This window comes from Seriola dumerili, unplaced genomic scaffold, assembly GCF_002260705.1.
Source record: "Seriola dumerili isolate Sdu_G_001 unplaced genomic scaffold, Sdu_1.0 BDQW01000138.1, whole genome shotgun sequence".
Classification (NCBI taxonomy): Eukaryota; Metazoa; Chordata; class Actinopteri; order Carangiformes; family Carangidae; genus Seriola; species Seriola dumerili.
The window spans coordinates 12,927,072-12,950,614 of NW_019174393.1; the positions used below are offsets into that span (position 1 = coordinate 12,927,072).

General features: G+C 40.5%; 1 protein-coding gene across 3 annotated transcripts in view; it reads right to left on the reverse strand.

The window, feature by feature from the left end:
• The window catches only part of tbc1d22a (TBC1 domain family member 22A), a 126,300-nt gene that overhangs the window by 60,802 nt on the left and 41,955 nt on the right, over positions 1-23,543 (reverse strand). For 2 of the 3 annotated variants that reach the window (XM_022749270.1, XM_022749268.1), the window contains exons 7-9: positions 23,152-23,280; positions 20,448-20,513; positions 15,635-15,749 (exon numbers count right to left, since the gene is read on the reverse strand). In XM_022749270.1, coding sequence (XP_022604991.1) covers positions 15,635-15,749; positions 20,448-20,513; positions 23,152-23,280 — 310 coding nt within the window. Of the gene's footprint in view, positions 1-15,634; positions 15,750-20,447; positions 20,514-21,036; positions 21,100-23,151; positions 23,281-23,543 lie in introns of all 3 variants that reach the window. The other variant, XM_022749269.1, reaches the window with a different exon arrangement.

Here is a 23,543-nt window from a genome sequence, read left to right on the forward strand (position 1 = left end):
AATATGCAGAATCGCAGCAGATTTGAGCGCAATGAGAATAGAATTATGGCAGTGTGTGAAACAGGATGTGAAGATATGAAAATAGACAGCTGGAGGTGAAGGAGGCGAGATGTAGGAGTTTGTGTGTGTATGTGTGTGTGTGTGTGTAAGAGTGAGCAAGAGAACAGGTGGAAGTGATATGAGTGGAGGTGAGGAAAGAAATAATTGACTGTTTTTTTTTTCTCTCTCGTATAATATGAGGAAATAATCATAAGCAAACCCTTTGTTTCCCTCGAATCTTCAGGTTTTATGAGACTTATCTAAAGTCTGCTGTCTAGTTTCCTAAAAAGCCAAGCCTGGTGTCTTCATTTCATCGTTCTTAGAAGTTACAAGTATTTCCTTCAAAGTGCACTGCGAAGCTTACTCATTGAAAGCATTGAACTCCAGCCTCCCCCAGTGATAAGGAATGCTTTAGGCCCTAAAATCTACACAATCACTCCAACAATTTTCTCATCTCCCACTATCTGCACTATGAGCCGTGTGTCCATACATCAAACAGCAGGCCCCACAGCTGTTGGCGAGATAATGTAAGTCCTTGACATCAAATGGAACACAGCTATTAATACCATATCTGCCTATGTGCAGACACATAATGATCCACTTGCCCTGAGGTAAGATGGTGTCTTGTATGAGGAAGCTTAAAGTGTTTAATGTTGAGTAAGGCCACCGCATCGCATTAACTGTTGCTACCGCTGCCAATATCTCCCATTTCGCACGACAAACCCTCCCCATCGCCCACCCCTCGTCCTAGCCTGTGGCACATTTGTTCAGCACAGAACGTGTGATTCCACATGTGTGCAGCTGGCCGACGTATTCCACCGTTGTGTAACCATGGCAATGCCAGCGAGACGCAACGTCGCCTGGAATGAGGTCTGTTTGTGTTTTCTAATTCCACAGTGATAACATGCAGAGGGAGGAGAGGGCATTGGTGATCAATAGCGCAAATCACAGCTGGAACGACTGGATGGCTCCTGGTGGAGCTTTTATCATTCATACCCACCGCAAGGAGGGAGACATGAGGGGCAATCTGGAAAACACTTCATACAAAGAAGGCTGAAGGTGGATTTGTCAAAATCCCAAATGTCAAATGGAATAAAAACATGAAGCTCCAGTTTAGTTTCGTCTCTTTGACCAACCAGTTGTTTTTTTGATTAACATACATTCTTTGGTTAACAGTAAATGTTGCTATAGTGCTTTTATCCAAGGCTCTTTACAATTTAACCCCGACCCAACCATCGGGAGCAATTTAGGGATTCAGCGTCCTAGGGCCTGTTCTTCGGTTGTGGTTTAACTAATTCAAGCTTACATACCGTTATCAGGCTGAAACAACCAGGTTAATTCTCATCCACCTAATATGGCTCTTCAGGAGGAAATAGATTTCTCATTTTATGTGTTCCCGCATTTTACTGGAGTTATTGTGGTCTGCATTGTGTCCAAAAATGTTTCCACTGTTTCCATACTTTAATCACTGTTAAATATCAGATATTACCAATGAATGCACTTAGACCACGAGTGATGACTGCTGTGGCTCTCCCTGATGGATATTCTAAAGACCTAAGTGATAATCATGAGCCTGTTATGAAAATGAAACAGTTCTAAAACATCTTAAAAAGTAACTTTAAAAGCATATAGATTTTTAGCAAAGCAAGTTCTGCAGTTAGTCATTAAATGTAAGTTTGAGTGTTCAAATGACAAATTCCAGTTTTAATTTCATATTAAATGCCACGTTTCCCTTTCCCTTCGTCTTTTAACAGACATTTATTCTGTTTTATATTTCATCGTGTATACATATAGGTAATTAAACTGTGACAATTACGTTAACAGATCATATTGATTACTCAACAACCACTAACTTCTCATTTAAAATCATAATTATAGCAACATTGTTTCATTGTATCGTTAAAATAACCATTTGTATGTGAAAATGAGTTCACACATAGGATTCATCGTCTGGTACGATCCACTAACTGTCAGTGAGATTTCCTTTACTTTCTTTTACTTTTAAACCAGCTTTAAAGAAACAAAAAATACAGACTTGCGTCAAATCATCAACAATCTAATCTAATCTTGCTCCAGGACACTCCCACATGTGGCCAGGAGGAACCAGGGATCAAACTGTCAACCCTATGATTAATGAATGACCGGCTTTACCTTCAATGATTAGCTGAACATTCAGTCGATTGACCAGATATTCATCAACATTCATTTTTTTTTATTTTAAGTCGTTTATATAACTAAAAACACCAATTCCACTTTCCTGGTTGCCTGGTTTATTATCACTGCAAATCGTGAAATACCTTTGTTGGTCAAAAAAAAAACAAAAAAAACAAGCAATTTAAAGACATCACCTGGGCTGTGGGAAGTAAGTAATATTTTCTGACATTTTAAAGAGTAAAAGATCAATTAATCTAAAAAAAAAACAACATGCAACGGTTTCATCATGGCACAAAAATAGTTGTTAGATGCAGCCCTACTACAAATGTTAGAGAAAAGCCAGCCGAGTAGGATGGGTTTGAAGGCACGTGACTTTGCATGTGGCTTCATGTTAATCTTTATTCATCATTACTTCACATAGTTATCACAGAGGAAGACTTTTCAGCGACAGCTATTTGTACCACACATAAGCTTTTCAGCTTCTGTCTACTTCTTTTTATGCTTTCTATAAAGCTCTTTGTCTAGCCTTGTTGTTGAAAGGTGCTATACGAACACACTTGCCTTGCCCACTTGCATTGTAGTCATTCATGTGTATGGGCAAAGCTGAAGGCTGGATTATACTAGAAAACAAGTGGTTCATTTGATGTGTTGTCCGACCACGACAAACCTCAGAAGTGTTTAAAGTTGTTCCAAACAGCCACACTTAAAGGCCAAGTGAAGAACCGAGTGTCGTACAGAAGAGAGAGACACAATATCGTTTCAATATGAGGACAGCGACGCACACTCTCAAACAATCATTGTTCATTTTAAAGGGGATGGAAAAAGTTATGTCAAGAATAAAAAAAAAGAGCAAGAGAGAAGATCAGCCGCTGGCTCCTAACAATGGCAGCAATCCAAATCTAGACGCTACTCTCAGTGTTTCCTCTACATTCATTTAGCAGTGGCGGCCCGCCACTGCTAAATCATAGCCGCCACGCCTTCAAATTTCTTTTCTTTTTTTTTTTTTTTTTTTTTTTTTATTGTCGCAAATGCACCACCGCCACATCTCTCCACCTTCACAGCACAACCTGTGTGATGATGAGCGCAACAGCGGGGGGAGGGGAGGAGAGGGGAGGGAGTGGGTGGTGGTTGGTGGGGATTCCTATGAGTTTAATTACTCGCCGACGAGCGCGGCCTTGAAAGTGACGTCACGTCAGGTACCAGGTCAGAGTCAGAGAAGTGTAGTCGTGAGGAATAAGGCAGCCAATTACCGGAGAAAAGGTAGACTTATTAGCCAACTCAGTGACGCTAACTTGGGTAAACTAATTGATAGCATTAAGCTAATATCTACACGTCATTATGTATTAACTGCTGACTGCATTTTCAGATGAGCTTGTTCAGATACGTCTCTAAGAAGAGAAAGACAACAGATGAAGAAGACGCTAGTCAGGTAGCCTATCATAAGCTTTTTACTGACTTTACTGACTCGTAAATGATGATGGTTAGGTAAAAAATAATATTTTAATGTTCACACTTGTAATCAGATGTGATGTGAGTGTAAACTATATAACGCTGAAAATCAAGTGCTCTGAGCCTGGGTGCAAACTTTGCCACTGACTCTACCCCCCCCCCCGAGAGCATGCCCCCCACTGCTGAAAAAAAATCCTAGAGGAAACACTGACTCTGCTAAAGAACATTCATGAAAGAAACTGTCTGACACGATGTCCTTCTTCTTGTCTAACCAGTGTGGTGTATGCATAAGCAGGTTATGCGTCATACTCAGGTTTCCTGGAATAAAGTGGTTTGTACGTGTAACATGACGCGTTCAATTACTTGATCACAGTCGCACACAAACATTTTTTAAATCACATCCCATGTCCAATCCGTTCAAGGCACAGTAAATCTGCCTGCCTAATGTAGGCATTTAGGGGCTGAGGGAAAGTTTCCTGAGATGTAAGCGAAGGATCAGTCCATTAAGTCATTAGTGTGTGTAATCTGCAGGCTTAGTTAGGAAAAAAAACATTAGGGGAGCAGTAATAAGCAGACATTATGAACAGCAGTAGACACATTTAAACACACAGGCAGTCGATGTGCAGAGTGGTGAGACAGACACCTCGAGACATTATCCTGTGCTGCTGCGCCAGACACAACCATTTGTGCAAATGCGTGTGAGCGTGCAGTGTGTATGTGTGAGCGCATATTGGGTGTCCAGATCCTTTTGAGTGTGCACGGACGAGTGTGTCTTTGTGCATGAGTGCTATTGTTTCAAACGTGGCCACATATCTGAGATGTCTGCACGCGCGTGTGTGTGTGTGTCTGTGTGTGTGTGTGTGTGTGTTTGTGTGAGAGAGTGTGTGTTTGTGTGTGCACATGGTCATGATGCAACCCAAAACACCACACACCACCAGCGCAGCAGCACGGTAAGATGACTGTTTCAATTGCCTCCAATTGCATCAGGTCAAGCGGAACGCGTCTCGCTGGTGACAGAATGATAAAACAGATTTTCTTTTTTCCAATCACACGGCTGACAAAGAGAACGAGAAATAGAGACTTGGAGAGATCTGAGGCTTCTTGGTGAGGAGAGTTTCAATTTATGGCTTTTTATAGTCAAGTAATTAACTTAATCTAAAAATATTCAATAACCCCTGCGATTATTCACAGAAGATAAATCATTTTTTGACAGAACTATTTCTCTGGATCATTTCAGGGCTCTATTGCTTTTTATCAGGAGCAATGAGAGAATCTCTGGTAATACGGGGAAATAAGATCAGGTCAGATGCAGATGAAAGCATAACTATTGATTTTCAGCTTTATATGCCCTATTGTCAAGCAGCTACAATGGGCTGTGTGATTTCACTGGTCATTTCTACACCGTAGGCCAAAACATGTAAGGCTCACAACACACAATTAAAAACAACAAAAACAAATGTGCTACACTGCCTTTGCAAATGGCTAGCCAGGGGGATTTTCCATTTAACACCATATTACATTTTTGTAATTACATTTCCTGTCTCTACCTGCTGAACGGCTCTATGGCTGAAAACAGTTACCACACTTTTACCCTATTCTCTGTCACATATTTAGATTTTAAGGAAATAACTGGATGATCAGTGAAATCACTCAGTTTTAAAAGGCTAAAATACTTCCTCCCGTACTCCTCGACTCCAGGCTCAAACATTATCCTCTTTCAAAAGTGGAAAGTCTGGTTTGTTTTTTTGTTTTTTTTCCAATCCATGTTAATCCACACATAACACACTTCCACATAGCAAACACACACAACAACAAATAGTCACAAATCAAAACAAAAATACACGTTTATGAACAAAAAAGCTTATAAACAATACAAACAAAATATAATTATTATTAGGCTATAAAATATTATTTCCACTGTAGTTCTGGTAACAGCTGCCGTGCCTCTGCTGCATTACAGACGTGTGTGTGACAGTTGTGATGTGCAGAATCAACTATACTGTTGTAGATATTACTGATAATACCAATTTTTTTTTTTAAATGAATTTGACGTTTTCAAGTATATTCACTCATCTCTCCTCTTTCCATGTATTTTTTTAATATAAGTTTTTAAACCTATGTTTTATAAAAAAAAATGATCTCAATTCATCTGGAAAGCAGTTCCAAATTTAAGCACCCAAAGGATTTTGGCTATGCCTAGTATTGGTTTTCTAGTATGCATAACACTTAACTCTTTGAGGTTGTTTTAATCTGATACAAAATTTTTGTGTACCATGTGTAAGTTAGCCATCTATATTCATAGGCATTTTCAATTTATGCATAATATAGAGGAGTGGAAAAAGCAGAAATTAGGTGTTATGTGTGTTATTATCAAATATATTATATTATAATAATGTTTTTTTTTCCCCATTTGAGAAATTTCAATAGATATTAGATATTTGGACAAATTCTTAGACGATAGAAGCAGCAGACATGTTTGGGTTGAGGAAATCCAGTGGCCTTAAAAGTGTCTGAGAGTGGGCAACCACGTTATACAGACACAGAATCACAACGTTAAATGTGCTTTAAAGTGGAGATAGGAGGATACTGAGTGTAACTTCTTTAAGGAGAAAGAAGTAGAAAATAAATGTAAAGTGGCAACCATCAAAAGTCTGAAATAAAAGAACATATTTCAAAGCAATAAAGAGACATTTATACAGAGAAAGGTGGAGAGAGACAGAGACTAAGGGTCAAAACCACACGGGCGATTCAATTTCTGCTGGTCCAAATGCTATTACTTAACCCCAGAAACATGGTGATTGCAGTCGAAACCGAATGGAAGAGTGGAGACTGAGACAAAGCTCAAGCCAGGGGAAAGACAAAGAGAGAGACAACGTCAAAGAAAAGAGTAGAAGAAATCTCAAACTGTCTGGGGGAAAATAATGCCTACACCGAGTCAATAATCTCAGCAAATGATTAAAGCAGGAGAAATTAGAGAAAGCAAAAGTAGATAAAGACCAAAGTAGAAAAGACAGTGTTCCTGCTGGATGTCAGCAGCTGTGCTTGGGCAATCACTAAGCAGCTCATTAGAGCTAATAACAGCCGTTAATCAGAGAGGGACTTAGAATAGAAGGCTCAACCAACAGTGGCCAGACCATGGGGAGAAAGAAGCCGATATTAGTTAACCGCCTACTGGCCAAGATCCACTCCACAGATTGCTCAATTTATAGATGGACAAACAGGCAGATGGATGATATGGAGAAGGAGAGGAGAAGAGAATAGAAGAGAAGATGTAAACAGAAATACAAATAGAAAAGGCAGAAACACTGTGATCCCCTGATGTGAGGGTGCAAATGAAATACAAATGAGCACGGCATATTACAGCATGGCAGAGCACGCTGTGCCATGACGAAAGCTCCATGCCAGTGGACAAACAACAGATCAGAGAAGAGATATATGAGGAAATGTGGAGAAGAGGAGGGGAGAGTTTGAAAAGAAAAGACAAGGGAAGATACAATATTATGCTGAAAGGGCCAAAACTGCACAGAGTAAAGCGGATGTGCCTTACAGGAAACCAAACTGCTGCATACTATAGAATATACAGCCAACTCGAACTGATAGATTCAGGCAGAAGAAATGTTGATTCAAATAGTTTCCAGTGTCAGTTACATGTAAGCTTCTGTTTTCATCAACCAGTTTAGACTCTTCTTGTTACATACGAGATATCAGCTTCAGTCTATGTTCTGTGTGTGTGTGTGTGTGTGTGTGTGTGTGTGTGTGTGTGTGTGTGTGTGTGTTGCACTCCTGCAGGCATTCCATCACAGCTGACTGACAGTCTCCTTCCATCTTCCCTGTTATGTCCCTGGGTGCTCCACCTAGTCAGTCTATCTGCAATGCTCCATCACAGCCAGTCACTGTTAAGTTCTCATATTAAAGCAAGCTGGCTTCATTTGCAGCAAAGCAAACACCAGCACAGACACACACACACACAATAATACACACTTACAGGAGGATATGTTTATAAGTAGGATGTCTGCATGTTTCATCAAACTTAATTTCAGCGTGTAAAAAAAGTCTCTTCACCTGGTGGTATATATGAAAAGTGATAGAAATAGTTGTGTGAACAAAAACAGAGAGTTCAAATCCTATATACTTGTATTGTTGGTTTCAGAAAGTTACAAATATTGTGCCCACACACACAGGCACACACACACACACAGACACACAGGCACACACAGGCACACACAGGCACACACAGGCGCACACAGGCACACACACACACACACAGGCACACACAGACACACACACACACACAGACACACACACACACACACACACACACACACACACACACACACACACACACACACACACACACACACACACACACTCACACACACACACACACACACACACACACACACACACACACACACACACACACACACACACACACACAGTTTTGACAGATCGTGTGGTAAATGCCAAGCCTGGGGTGCCAGTTTGTAAGTGAAAGAAAAGTCGTCCAATTTCATTTTCATTTTTTTTCCCCTAAGACAATAAAGACTGGAATATTTCCAAGACCATTTCAACATATAAATGATCATTTTGTTTTTTGGCACTGTATACTTTTAAAATGTATATTTTGTCTGGTGAAATAACCCATACAAGTTGCAGTGTATGTTTTCTTATTTGTGCATAAATGACCAAAATAAATGTTTATTAAAAAGCACTCGCGTGACTCACGGACAACAATGGTTAATGTCTTTCTCCAGCCCTAGTGTGCAGTAGAACATTCCCTAGTGTGTGGTAAAAAGAAGCCAAACAAAGCGATATCCTGCATTTTCATCATCATCATTATATAATGTTAATAATTCAACATTATAATTGTCATGATCTGCCGCTAAAATCCCTGTTTGGACTTTGTATTTATGACTTCCTGTTTTATTTCGAAAATTATTTTCCTTGTGTCCAATTACCCTTGCCTCCCTTATGTATTTAATGCCAGCCTTACAACAAACAACTCAAAAGACTCACTTCAGACAGCTCGGATGAGCACCTGACACCAAACGATGGAGATGACGGGAGTGCAACGCTACTCCAGCAAATTTTTATTTTTATTTTTATTTTTTCGACATTGGAAAATTGTCTGTGACACTGAAATCGTTCAAAAAGTCATCTGGTGCAAGGCCGGCATAAATAGATTAATATTAGTATTAGCATAATTTCTGCATTAGAGAGGAGAATTCCCTTTTTTCCTAGAAACATCTTAACGTCTTAACTGAGCGTCTTAACTGTTAAACAGTGTTTAACTAGCACAAAAGCAAAATACATAAACATAATCTTAAAGATCATTATCATTATCTTCTATTTTCCCCCCACAGTTTTAAAAGCATTTTCTCAACTTGTAAAGCAAAGTTTTGTAGCACTGCAGCTAAGATAAATTTTTTAAAACGATGTAAAATAAAAAAAAATAAAAAAAACATAGGTAGCTCGAAGATCTTACTGACGCCGACTAGAAATTGCGTGTATAATTTACAAATGTGCCGTCAGCGGACACCAGTTGCTCTGCATAAGCAAGTGATAGAAAGCACATTGAGGAAGGAAGTAGACATTTTTCTCCATTTTTGGAAGCTTAAAGTAGCTTTTTGAGGAAAAAGCATGTGTCTAGGGATCTGAGAAGTCTTTATGTTTTAAAAAGGCTGGCTTAAACACACAGACATGCACACAAACACACTCCACAGACGCATCAGGACCTTCATCATACAGGCATATTGCTCTTATTCCTTCCTCATTCCCTCCGTCTCCCTTAATAAACGCAAGGGCACATCACCAAAAACTTTCTGTCTTTACTGATGGCTCTGCTTGGTTGGACACCTTATTTTTATCCTTTACCTCTGTTTGCCCCTTGCTAAGTGGTGTGAGCTGTGTAAATGTCTGTGGCTTCTCTTTTCAGGCCCTTTCCTTTACTAAATCACATTGCCATTTGGAGATGAGCCTCTGCTTCTTCTTTTGCAATAAAAATGAATTTAAATTTTAAAATATACTTAACCTAGAACATTTTACGTGTGTCCTCATCCTTCCTTCCTCAAGGGTCCCCTGCTCACCGAGTACATTATCCTATTTCTACAAGGACAACAACACATGTCTGCAAAACGGCGGAAAGTACATCGTGACTTTGCAAAACCAAGATCACTTCTGTCTCTGCTAAAAAAAAGAAAACAAAACAAAACAAAAAACTCTTATCAAACACTTATTTTCTTTTTTCAATATCTAGTATAATCTAGGAAACAGCCTTTGACTGTATAGACAATGGCCCGAAAAACAAGCTAACCGAACAGACAGCTGATAAAATCTGGTGCCACTTTTTCAGCAGGCAAAATAGGCAGTCAGCAGCCAGACATATAAAGCCTTATATTCTAATTTGTTACATCTAATTATAACAGAGCAGCATTAGCGTTTTTTTAGAGTCGTATTTATGCCCACTTGATGAATGTATGAACAGTATTCAGTTTACTTTTTGCTTCTTTTTTTTTTTTCAAACCAACTCCTGAGAAAAGCATCTGGTTCTTTAGCTGCTAAATGCTCCGCTATGTTACATGTGGGTTTGTCACTAAATGTCACCTTTCACATTACATCCATTACCGAAATAAAAACGTTGATTATAGCGGCTTTAAGGCTCTATTGTGGCTCTAAAAAAATAACAGGACACCATACTTCATTGTCCGGGAAATTAAAAAAAAAAAAATGTAGAAAAACTCTTTCTCTTTGAACCATAGCGTACACGTGAAGCTCCTGGTTGTGTATTTAATCAGAAAGATGAATTCTATACGTGAGAAGCCCTGCTTTCACACAGTGGTGACGACGCTCTCAGTATACAGCTAATTGCTGAATTCGTCATGAAATCCTAGCGACAGAAGAACTGTTGGTAGCCACTTTCTGCCTGCTATGACAAGTGCAGCTTCAAAGCGGAGGAGGGTGATAAGGGTACACCGGGCCATTCATCTCTTAGTTGATAGGAGGAAGGACTGCCTGGCTCGGCTGCTTCCTGACAGCATGGGGGCGCTTTCTAAGTCGGTCATTTACCCCTTTTTTTTTTTTGAAAATCTTGTTTGCTTGCTCTGTTGTTTGTCCCTCTCTGTTATTCGCCGTTCCCCTCACTCTTTCTTATTCTTAAGCCTGCCGAGAGACACTCTGGCTGCTGTTATTTTCTACTACTCTGTCTCCACTCTGCTTCTGCGTCTCTTTCACTTGTGGTTGTCAAACCCTCACCTCTTCGGATTTTCAGATACAGTGCCTGGTCTCTTTTCTTTTTCTCTAACCTGCCTCCTTGTTTTCATCTGTCTTCAGAGTGGATCCATACTCAGACATTGGCATGCAGATTACATTATGGATCCACTCGCCGATCAAAGGCCATTGCACGTTAAAGGGAGGACTGGCCCCGCTCTTCGGCCCGTCATGGCCCAGCCTGGCCTTAATTAGATTACTTTTATTGTCGGCTAATGGAAGAGGCGCTACACTGTGGAAGATAGGGAGAAGACAAAAGAAAAGTAATGCCTCACAGTTGGCCAACAAGAAACGATAGACTCGCCAAATCAATTTCTCCTTTGACAAGAGGGAAGCCTACTAGATTGCTTAACAGTCCAAGTGGGCACACAACTACTTTAGTGGTATTTTTCCTTCTAAGGCATCAGAAGAGTTTATCAATAATCTCCCAATTGGGGTTTTTCAATTTGGATTAACAGCTAGGTATTAATGAAAGCAGAAAAGGAGGGTGGCTACGAAGAGGTTGAGCCATCGCTCCACATTGCATCACCGAAAGGTAAAAGGGGTATAGGGCAGCCGAACGAGCGCCGCAGTGACACACCAAGGCTGTTATGTGACTTGGAAAAAAAAGAAGCCGGAAAAACAGAGCGACAGAGCTGAAAGGAAAAACAGAGATAGAGAGAGGCTAACAAAGTGACAGATAAGAATAGTGCAACAAAAGGAAAACAAAAGGGAGACAGAAAAGACTTGTTTAGAGGATAGATTAAACAGCTGCAAACAGGTCCATGTCTTAATCAGGTTCCCAATCAGTGAACTGGCTCACATCCGCAGATACTGGCTGTCACTCAAACTCACTCAAGGCTTTAAACCTCTCAGACACAAACAAGCACACATTTGGATCAAGAGTTAGAAAATTTAATCTGAACATCTACATTAGTCTAAGTGTAAAAGACTGAAAAGTTGCTGTCAATCTCTTTCTAAAGACACTTTGAAGAGTGACTGCTCAGTAACTTAATTTGACTCTGCAGGACATGAGCCTATCTTGACCTTTTTTTTTGCTGCAAGCTGATTTAAGCCACTTTCTCACCTACTGTGCACCTCATTTTGTTTCACAGTTTTTAGGGTTACTGATTAGGCCACTTTAGCAGAGTTGGTGGGGATCTGAGCATATCAAGGCCCGCTCCCAACAATCCAACTCCCAACAAGTCATTATTGTGTCCATTAAATAGACGTCTGCAGTATTTACTGGATAATGCAGATACACAAACACATATGCATGTACCTCAAACTGTGTCTACAGTGCTGGGATCAGTAACCACCGGGAAATACACATTTTAAAAACACAGATACTGAGTCACTAAAAGTGACTAAGCCACAGGGAATTATGACCAACTCTGCAGTTTCTCTCGGTTCAACAGACCATTTTTGCATCTTTCACAACAATAAATGCTAATGTTGACCCGGCTCTGGTTAACAGCAATAATCGATTGTTTGCTTAGCTGTTCAATGTTCAACTTTACAGATAATGTGCTGACAATATGTCAGTGTTGTGTTCAGAGCTTTGTGTTCAGCTTCGATGAGATGTTCAAACCTAAGTCTGTAAAGAACACTTCTGTGATGTTACTTCTCAAACTATAGTCGTAGTTTCTGGCAACAGGTTAAAGAATGAATAAACTAAATTTCACTTGCAAGGTCTCTCTGAATCTCTCGTTTCTTCAGAGCTCGTTGTTTTTCGCCACATAGGCTCTTCACTTGGGTTTGACAGATCAGTGTTTGACCTCATGTAGAGAACAAAAGGAAAAGTAATAGAGACGAATATCTCAGCTGTCTAACCTACGAACACCTTCAAATGTGACTATTTTAATATTTGTTTGAGTAAGAAACGTCGAGGCAACGTGTGTACACGGAGTGAGCGTGCGGAGTAGTATTTATTTTTAATCATTCTTAAAGAAATAAATTCTGACTTAAGAGAATAAAACTTCCTGTTTTCACCGTGGGGCCACAAAGGAAGAAGGGAAGGTGAGAGGGAGGGGGAGTGCGCCGTGAAAGAAAAAAGAAAAACAGATGGCAAGAGACGAAGAGAGACAGCCAGAGAGAGCAGGAGAGCACGACAGCATGAGATAGTATATCTCACACTTTCTACCCCTCCACAAAGGACCAGAATTAGGCCCACCTCATGAAAGAGCCAAACCTCTCTCTGCACCAGAAAACAAGAGAACCGAACAACAACACGGAGCATCAGCCCATCATGTAAGATGCCAGCCAGGCACGTTTGAAGGTTTGTTGGCTGTGTATGTTATTCAAGGCTCATCAGCGCATGGAGATGCAGGGGAACAAAGCGCGGGGTGATGCTTTGAAGATCTGACATTAGTCTGACTCACCCAGAGAGAAAGGCAAAGAGAGGGGAGAAACAAATGCAGAGAGAGGTAGGGATAGGGAAAGAAAGACGGAGAAAATGACAGTGAAAGGAAAGGCAGAGGAAACGAGACGCAGGAGAACATAACAAGAAACAAGAAAAGAGTGGAAAAAGTGAAAGACAAGAAGCTAATTGAAAAAAAAAAAAAAAGAAATCAAGAGTCTCCTCTTTACTCAGTATTATGCACACAACTAGTCACTGGGGTTGGGGAACATGTTAACACTCTATCTTAATGATTCCTCACCACGATCCTGCTCTTTACATACTAAGCAATTAATTCTAGGGCTACAATTAACTCATATTTTCATTAGCAATTAATCTGCTGATTGCGTTTTCGATTATTTAATAAATAGCCTGTGACAATTTAAAAAAATCAAGTTCAAACAAAGTCAAACTGGCACATAATTCATCCCAACTAATTCAAATGTAATCAATATACTTACAGTCAACTAATCACTTCAACTCTAATGTATTCCAAAAATGATGCAGGTCAGTTGCTTCCTAAATTTACTGTGTAATTGCTTCAGATTTTAAGAAACTGTTTTTAATTATCTGTTTCGTCAGTAAAGGTCTTAGAGTCATACTGGATCTAATTGCAGCCACTATTTTGTTAGAGGAAGCTGTTAATGCTGGAAATCTTATTTTAGCGTATACACTCAGTTTCCAGTTTAATAGGTACATCTACCTAAATCTAACACTGTCCTGTGATAAACACTTTCACGAAGGTTATAATGTTCCGTTTTTGTTGTAAGTGTTTTATAAAGGTGTTGATTCGGCCTCGTGCCCATTTTGGAGACTCGCACTATAGTTTGCGGTGCTGCTGCGATGTATCGTGTCAAAATAAAAGAAGCAAAACGAAACAGAAGTTAGACTCATTAGCTCTGAACAAAAAGTGCTGTGTGCAAAAAACACAGTTAAGAGAAGCACTGAAGTCAGAGTCCATCCTCTCTGCATGCTTCCCAGCACTTAACTTGTGGATCCTAATTATATCTGTGTGACCACATATGGTCCAGAGTGTGCGAGGTGCTCCTCAGAGCATTGTGGTTTTCATTTAGTAGAGCTTGCCAGGCCAAAACATAGCAAAAGGAAAGAAGAAGGAGGAAAAAAAAAACTACATATGCACAGTATATACAGTATGTGGGATGTATAGAGAAACTCACATCACAGTGGGAACTTGTAGAAACCAGCGGTGTGGCGAGCATCACTTACTTATACTTTCTATATAGACTCTTTACTGTTGATCATAACCATAATGAAAAGGAGGATGCTGTCAAAATGCTCCTGGAAAACAACTGTGAAAAAAAAACCTCTCAGCAGTTGGTTGAAATGCTGTTTTTCTCTGGAAAATTAGCATTTGCAATAAAGAGTGAAAAACATGGACTTTCTGAAAAATATAGAGGTTTGATTCAATTTTATTTTGTTCTACCTATTTCATTTCTCCTGACTGAATAAATAAAGTGGTTCAAAAAATGTAATAAAGAAAATATATACAGTATATTCTGCTGACTGACGTTTCACAATCCCAGAGACTTTTTATGATATAACGTATCACGACTGTCTGTCACTTCTGTCTTTTCTGTCAAATATCTGGATGGATGCAAGTAAAAAAGCATTACAGATGTGGAAAAATATTTAAGTAACTCATCCTTAAAAGTTCTGACAATTAAAATCATCTTTGAAAGACTGACAGTCTTCATTTCTCCTCCAACTGTTTCCAGTCTGTGTGTCTTTGTATCTGACATTGTGTGTTTATACTGTCAGAGGAAAGAAGTGTGAGAATAAAAGAAAACATTCATCTGCGTAAATGTGGCACAACATAAACGCACACAGCAGGGGAGGGGGGCGGAGTGGTGGGTGGTTTGCGGGCTCCGGAGAGAACACTGTGGTGTTTGAGAACGAGCATACACGTGCCCACATATGTCATGCTCTCTCACACATATGCACATGCAGCCTAACCCTGGGTGTTAACCAGAATGCTTTGATGAATTACGCATCATTTAAACACAGGCTGTAATTGAAGTGTGGATGGAAATGCAAGAGGAACAGATAGATGGAAGAAAAGCGAGTGGAACAGAGGGCACAGAGCCGGAGGAGTTCATTTGCCATTAGTTGCGGAAAAAAAGGAAGCTCGTCTCGAGGATGCAAGGTTCGACTCCCTGCGACCTGTTGTGATCAACCCAGTAAGTAAACCCAAAGTCTTGCCAGCTAATAGCGTATCACACGAAAGATTTGGGAGTTTTAAAGTGAAAATGGAAAAGAAAAAAAAAAAGAGAGAGAGAGAGAGAGAGAGAGAGAGAGAGAGAGAGAGAGAGAGAGAGAGATGGCACTCACCGATGTACTCAAAGACGTAGACCACGAAGAACGGCGTGACCAGGTCGTTGATGCCTTGCACGTAGCCGCTGGCCGGGTGGCGGATGGCCCAAATGAACAGGATCCGCTCAAAAATCTTACACACACAAACATACACACAAAGACAAAGAGTCAAAACTGTGGTTTGGAGACAAAAACGCATTTACATTACACAGACAATACGTCAATTTACAATGATATGAAACAAGAAAGGAATAAATCTTTATGTTGTGGAGAAGCTAAAATAAAGAGCTTTAAGTAAAAAAAAAAAAATCGACTGGCAAGTTTTCTGTTGTAATCAGTTACTGACTAATCTTTTCTCGCACAAATGATCGCTGATAATGAAGCAAAACTTTCACATCGACTCAAATCTTTAACACTTATTCTCAACGGAGCCAACTATGCCTGCAAATGTCAAACTTGGAAATAATAGGCTGTTAGAATTACAGGTTTGAATCATACAAGTGTAAATTTTAGAAAGCGAGTGAGGTGTGGAAATCAGAAGCATGCCAAGCTGGTGAGGAAGAAAGCAACTGAACTGGCACACCCTTGCTTGCTATAGGAGTCTATTCTGTGATATTTATTCCACATTAACACGACCTTGAATTTGTATTTAACCTCATCTCCTTCGCTTTCGGATGTGTTAGAAAAACAACGTTAAAGGTACCCTGTGGGGTTTCCGACCACGCGTAGTGTTAGAGAGCAGTGTTTCTTATGTATTTAGTTTGTATTGTACATGCGCACGAGGATGCACGTGCACTTAGCTCGTCTGCGGGTTGACTGCTAACGGCCGCAACGTGCAAAAAGCAGAGCGATGCGCCAACAGGTACAAGCAAGGTAGAGAAATTCAGCTAGCAAACATGGATGTTAACAATGACAAGATTTTACTGTTAAAAAAAAAAATTGCTTTGCAAATATTTGAAGAGGAAAGAAATACATTCGACATGTTCATTCGCTCTCGAGGCTACACTTAAACATAACATCAGTTTGCAATAAAACTCTACAGGGCACCTTTAATGGCATATACTGCAGTAACAGCTCTGGACCTTGAGACTTGATATTACTGGATTGAAATATCACATTAATTGCAAGTGTTGATAATAACATTCTGGTTTAAAACCTAGTTTCACTTTTTTCCCCCCATGTGTACGCATGTGTGTTTTATTCCACCACATCCACCTTTATAGTTAGTGTGTGATATCTGAACTGCTTCACTCTTCGAATCTATTCTCCTGGGATGAATAAACTGTAAAGCTGTTTTGTAAAGTGATATATAAAAATGTTATCAAGAAAATGTCTACTGCTGTTATCCAGTTAGATTGGGACTGTTCACCCAAATTAAAAACTGTGGACCTTGTAGAAATGGATGAGCAGTGTCTAAATTTGAGATGAACCGTGTCTTTGCTTCTCTCAGCACAGAGCAACACCTCGCTCTTCAATTCCTGTTGCATTTTTTTGTGCACAAACAAAAAAAAAAAGAAAAAAAAAAAGAAAAGCTCAGGTTGAACTTTGTTCGATGCTTCGGAGTTGGTCTCCTCCCTCCCCTCTCTTTATTTTCCACTCAGTTTGTCTGTCTCTTGCTCTTCCCTCTCTCTCTCCCCAGACTTCTCAATATTTCCATCTTGGTTATGGGTGGCTGTTTAATGCTGTCAGCCCAAGTGAATTAGAGGAGGCTTGATGTTCAGCTTGTTTTTCCGGTGCGCATATGGATGTCCCCAAAAATACACACACACTCTTTCTCACCTTGCTGTACCACACCCATCAAGCGCTTTCTTATTTTTTTGGGGGGGATGTGTCATGTTTCTGTCTAAATAACCTCATAGCTTACTGTTTTATGGGGAGAGAAAAAACAAAAAAAACACAAGCACGACAATGTCATGGAAGCTACGCACGCAAATTCTCTCATTTTTATTGAAGATAATTCAATCAATGTTAAAAAATTCGGAGAGATCGCTCAGAAGCGACTCCCTCTGGCTTTCCACCCCCCCTACACTTTCTCAAACCACCCTAACCTGCCTCCACACCTCACACCTCCTCTCCCCTTATCAAAGCCCCATCCATCAAACAAAGAGAGGTGCTGGCGCTAGCAGGGGGAGTAATGGGACTTTCTTTTCATGCAACCTCAAAAGCTGACATACATATTTCACATTGGCACCTACACACAGAGCAACTTTGAGTGAACCCGTGCACACACACACACACACACACACACACACACACACACACCGCCCTGCCCTCATTAGTATGGGCAAAGAATCCCCCCCCCACCCCACCCCCCTCTGCCCTCTTCTGTGTTTTTGTGTGTATGGCGACATTCATGTGAGAAAGACTGAAAACAAAGACGCAGAGAAAACTTCAGACACTAATCAACCAATCTTGTCTTCATGAGTTCACTCAGTTCTCCAAAAACACCAAAATAGATTCTTGCAATTTATGTTAATCTCACATTAATTTCAGATTGTTCTCATAATGCGGTGCCTCTCTAAGACAGGAAATCTGCTTTTCCTTTGTCCCCTGTGTCAACGCGTTATGGCTCCATCCCATTAGTTCCAGACCTCCAAGACCCCGATAAAGCTAATCTCAAGAGGTAGAAAGGAAATTGATACAAGAAATGGTGTCAACTCAAATAACTCTTCATTGACATCTCACACACAAAGTTAGAAAGGCTGAAGGAGGGGCGAGACGCATGAAATTAGAGCCTACTGTCAAAAGACGATGGGCTCAATCTCTCAAATATCCAATGAATTAATCAACAACCACTTCACCCACTTGCTACGATGCACTTATTCATTTTAGAAGTATCCCTTAAATGCTTCAAATGAAAAGAGAGAAAATTTGTTTTGTCTTAATATGCTTGACACAGAGGTTTACTGATCAATCCTGCTCTTTCAGGCCTGTAATCAGAATTTGGAGGCAAAAGTGAACGCTTTCTTTTTCGGGTCGGGAACTTGTAATTGCTGATTATCAACATCTCATGAAGACTGTATTGTTCTCCAAAGCAAGAAAAAAACTCAAACACTGAGATAGCACTTAGGAAATCACTGCAGAATCGCTTCAATATCCCTCTCTCTCCCCGAAAGGGAACAGGCTGTTGACTGCTTTCCATCTTGACTAAATCTCAGCGAACCCCGTGGGGGGTGGGGTGCGCGTGGGGTGGGGGGGGTTGGCTGAGACAAACAAGTTAATGAAATGACGCACAGGTGATTTTTAGGTGGCGGCGCAGCAAAACCATATAAAAAACTTTTTTTTTTTTTTTAAAAAGGGTTGGGGGGGAAGACACCTTTTGGAGTCAGTTGCATAACAATATATGAGGAGCACGCTGCTTGGATGTTTGGATGCACACTGTTGGCTTTCATTCGGCAAACAAAGTGGGGGGAGCTGGTGTGAGGGGGACGAGAGGGAGGGAGGAGGCAAGGGGAGAAATACAAAGAATATATACAGTAGTAGTACACACTGTACATTAGATAGTAGGTAGAAAAGCCTCACCCTCGTCTGATCTTATTTTTTCCCTCCTTACCTCCCTGGTTACAGCCCCGAGCTGCATCCTATATGAGACACGGGGCAACAGGAGGTGGCATTGCCTCGGGCGTTCTGTGTGAATATGTATTAATGTGTCTGTACATGAGTATGAGTTTCCGCACAGTGATATGCTAGTATGCCCCCTCATTTCATTATTTCCCCTCGTTTTATTATGTGTATACACATGCATATATTGGTGCATATGCTTCCGGGAGTGTGTATGTATGCGTGTGTTCTTGCCCACACCTGTGTGTAGGTGTGTACACGGAGCAGTCCAGACCACTGGCTACCTCATTAGCCTGCACCTCATTATGGGATTTTCCTATCGGTGTTTTCAGTCCTCTGCTTCTCAGGCCAGTGGTTCTGTGTATGACAGAACCTCCCAGAAGCACTCTAATTCTAAAGATCAGCTTAACCCCATAGATATGAATGGCATCCAGTTAATTTCCGTGTTAAGTTGCGCTGGGAAGCTGCTCTGATAGTCCCTCAGGCCTGCTGAGTCAACTTCCAACACACGCGCCTTAGTATACTTATTACAATAGAAACATAAGTGACCACATTTACATTTTAAGTATTTCAGTAGCACCATTCTCCAAAGCAACTTGAAATGAGCTCATAGTTAGGGATTCTAGAAACGTGTGCCTTGCTGTATGTTTTCCTAATGTGCCCTAACTACCACTGATGGCTATTGTTTTATCAAACACAATGCTGAAGAGGTCATTGAGACAATTCTTATATCCCCCACAACACAGTACCCAACTGGAACAGGAAATTCTTCGTTCAGTGGTACTAACAGAACAGAACAAAGAGGTATCAGAATGCTAACCATGCAGCGTGAAAGTTTGTGTGATCACATGCATTACTGCAGGTATGATTTAATGGTTCTTTATGTTCTTAGTTTGTGCTTCTTTTCGTTTGTGTGTGTGTGTGTGTGTGTGTGTGTGTGTGTGTGTGTGTGTGTGTGTGTGTGTGTGTGTGTGTGTGTGTGTGTGCACCCAATGCCAGACCATGCAGTGTGCTAAGGCAAGAGTTTTCCCCTTTCAAACTCCTAGGCAGATGGAAAAAACACAAAAAAATTAAAAGATTTGACAATTATTCTGTTTTTTTCAACCGTCAATTACTATGATTTAAGTGACTGGTTGATGCTACTACCCATATCTGCCCAAAAGTGGAGGGGATAATCCTGCCAGGTGAAGTGGTGTGTGTGCAACAAGGGGGGTGGGGCGTGAGGGTTGGGGGGTGGGGGGTGTAGTGGGCGGGGGTGGGGGAGTCTCACCTCTTGGACAGAAGCTTGTTGAAAAAGAGGAATAAGAGGATTAGTTCTCGGTATGTCAATGTGAATCTGCAGAGAGACAAAGAGAGAAAAAAAAAAGACAAACACTGAAGCAACGGGCATGTTAGCACAGATCTGGCCATTACAGACAGTGACAGAGACAGAGAGAGAGCAACAGTTAGTGGATTGGTGTCCTTGATTGAAGGCAGACAGGGGGTTTGGTGGTCTGAAATGGATAGCAGCGGTGGTCTTGAGTGTTGTATGTGTGTGTCTGTGCTTTTCGAGCCGTCTCTGATAGTATGTGCTTGAGAGTACATTTGTGTATGCTTTTTTTTTTTTTTGGTGTGTGTTGTGTGTTTGTGTGTGTGTTTCAGACCACGTTAACACCATTTCAGAGTGTCTACCCTGCAGATGAACAGTTCAACAGGCGGACAGATTCGTCAGAAGGGAGCCAGACGGATGCAGGACAGCGACTGGAGCCAAGCCGACTGAAATCGTCCAGACCGGACAGGCAGACTGCTTGTGAGAGTGTGTGGCTTGTTACTGACGGGGCTGGGGATTTGAGTTGTATCCACAGCTCTGTCCACCTTACCTCTGTCACCTTTGGCTGCAGCACCAAAGACTCAGGACTCATCCTAGGAATGTCTATGTGGATCTAACGGCAACATGGGAGAGAGAAGTGTTAGACACACACACACACACACACACACACACACACACACACACACCAATGCAAAAGTTCCCTTCATGCACTTATCAGTACTCTGCATTTAAACCCGTTTTGACCACATGTAAGATCTCGGGCGTCCCAAGGAAGAGGTAAAGCTAGAGAAGGAGCGCATTCAGTGTTCAAGGGAAATTGTCTCTTTTTTGTTGGTAGTTTTACATCTGGCCCCTATTTTCCCATCATTTTGGTTCTGTCCAATATTGAGCAAGAATGTTATAACCAGCAAACGCAAAACAGCTGCAGCAATGTCATATAACGGGAAAATTGTCCATGTCAAAATACGTCGCCTAAGAGTGCTCGTTTTTGCCACGTTTAGTTCAGATGGTTATTATAAGCGTATGGCAACATCATATGGATAGACCAGAATCCAACGCTCTAGATCTTCATCTATCCTTTAATATTTTTTCAATGCAAGTCTGTGGATCGTTTTTGTTGTAAAAACTACCAGTAAATAGTAAACCCTATTTACTTTGTCAATGTTCAGTTAATACTTAAAGGAATAAAGATATTATTGTTGTCTAAACATTTTAGTTCTTTTTCTTTTTTTTACCATTTTGGAATCAAAACAGGGAATTGATAAGAGCCGGAATTGATAAGATCCAAACGATAACCAACTCTACCCTTAAAAAGCTTCTCTTTTTTTTTTTCTTTTTTTTTTTTTAAAAAACATTTTCTCTTGGGATGGAACAAAACTGCAGCAGTACTTCAAAAAGATGGCAGTGCAAGCTGGAACTTCTACAATGGCTGCATTCATATGCATATGTATACACACATACACACAAGCTGTTTAGGCAAGTTACCAAGAGCATAAACAAGTATATAAAAGAGACAGATGGACAGAAACAAGAAGAGACAAACTATTGAGACAGATGGAGATTCAAGATGGATGATGGACCATCCCACATGAACACAGACAGACACGAAGACGAGCAGAAGACACACAGGTACATGTATGCAAATGTATCCACAGCCACTTAAACATACAGACAAACAGAACCCATTGCCATGTCCAATTTGAGTGCCAAAGCAACATACGTACAAACACACATAATCACACAAACAGAAAAAAAATTACTGGAAATTACTGCTCGCTCCGTCGTCATAAACAGAGCTGGAACAAACAGAATTTGGCAAAAAAAAAAAAAAAAAAGAGGCTTCAAGACACGATCCAAACAATCATCAAAACAAAGTATGCCAGCTTTCTGCCACAGTGTAGAGAAGATCAATGGGAAATTGGACAGAATATGAGAAATGTGTGTTTTTGCTATCGACAGCTCACTTTGATGTTTCTTATCAGCCTGAAATGAATAGGAAGTAGTCGAGTGTTAAAAGGAAAGAGTATGTGGGGGAGAGACAGATAAACAGAGACCGAGTAAAAGCAGATATTATTTTCAAAGCAAAAGAGAAGTGTTCATTTAGGCAGCTTTCTGAAGTTTGGGGGTGGTTGGTTCTACTCTGTGAACAGAGCTCTAACACACTGCCTCCATGTCAACACAGACAGACAGACAGACAGACAGACAGACAGAAGTTCAATCAGTCCAATAAGTACATGAGAGAGAGAGAGAGAGAGAGAGAGAGAGAGAGAGAGAGAGAGAGAGAAAAAAAAAGACAGGAAAAAGAAAAGGAAAAAAAACAAAAAACAAAACATAGAAAAGCACTTTTTGCCAGATAACCAGTTCCAGTAATCCTTTCTTCAGGGACCACTCCTGTCAAAACACACCCTTACTGACACACATAAGAACACAAACATGCACATAAACAGCTTTGTGTCCTGGGTTTGTGCTGAGGGAATACATTAGGGACAAGAAGTTGTTCTTGTAATTGGAAATGGAATCCTTTGTAGTCCGTCTTTCATTCTGTCCTTCAAACTCTTGGATTCAGACAGGTGTTAAAAAAGAAAGTCAGATGTAGAAGAAACGATTAAACACACACGTAAATTGTACTGTGCATGTGCGTGCGCTCGAGCATGTGTATGTATACCTGTCTGTATGTGTCTTGATGGTGTTCGTCATTGCGGGAGTCATAGTATTGCTGGATGAAGCCAAAATATTCTTGTCTCTTCCTCTGTAGGACGCTCTCTCTCCTCTCTGCATTAGCTGGCAGGTAACCCTGAGAAAGAGAGAGAGAGAGAGAGAGAGAGGAAGAAAATGAAGTAGGGAGGAGGACAGATGAAAGACAAAGAGACACAAAAAGTGGAAAAGGGGGATTTTTTTTACTACATTTTTTTTATGATCAGTTTACACTGATAGGGAAAAAAAATGGAACAAGAAAAATGTATTCAAACTCGAGTAGCAAGAGTTCAGTTTCAAAGTAAAGTTCTGGTTGAGGAAAAAATGCTTCGATAGCTTTCAGCCTTTTATAGGAATAGTTTT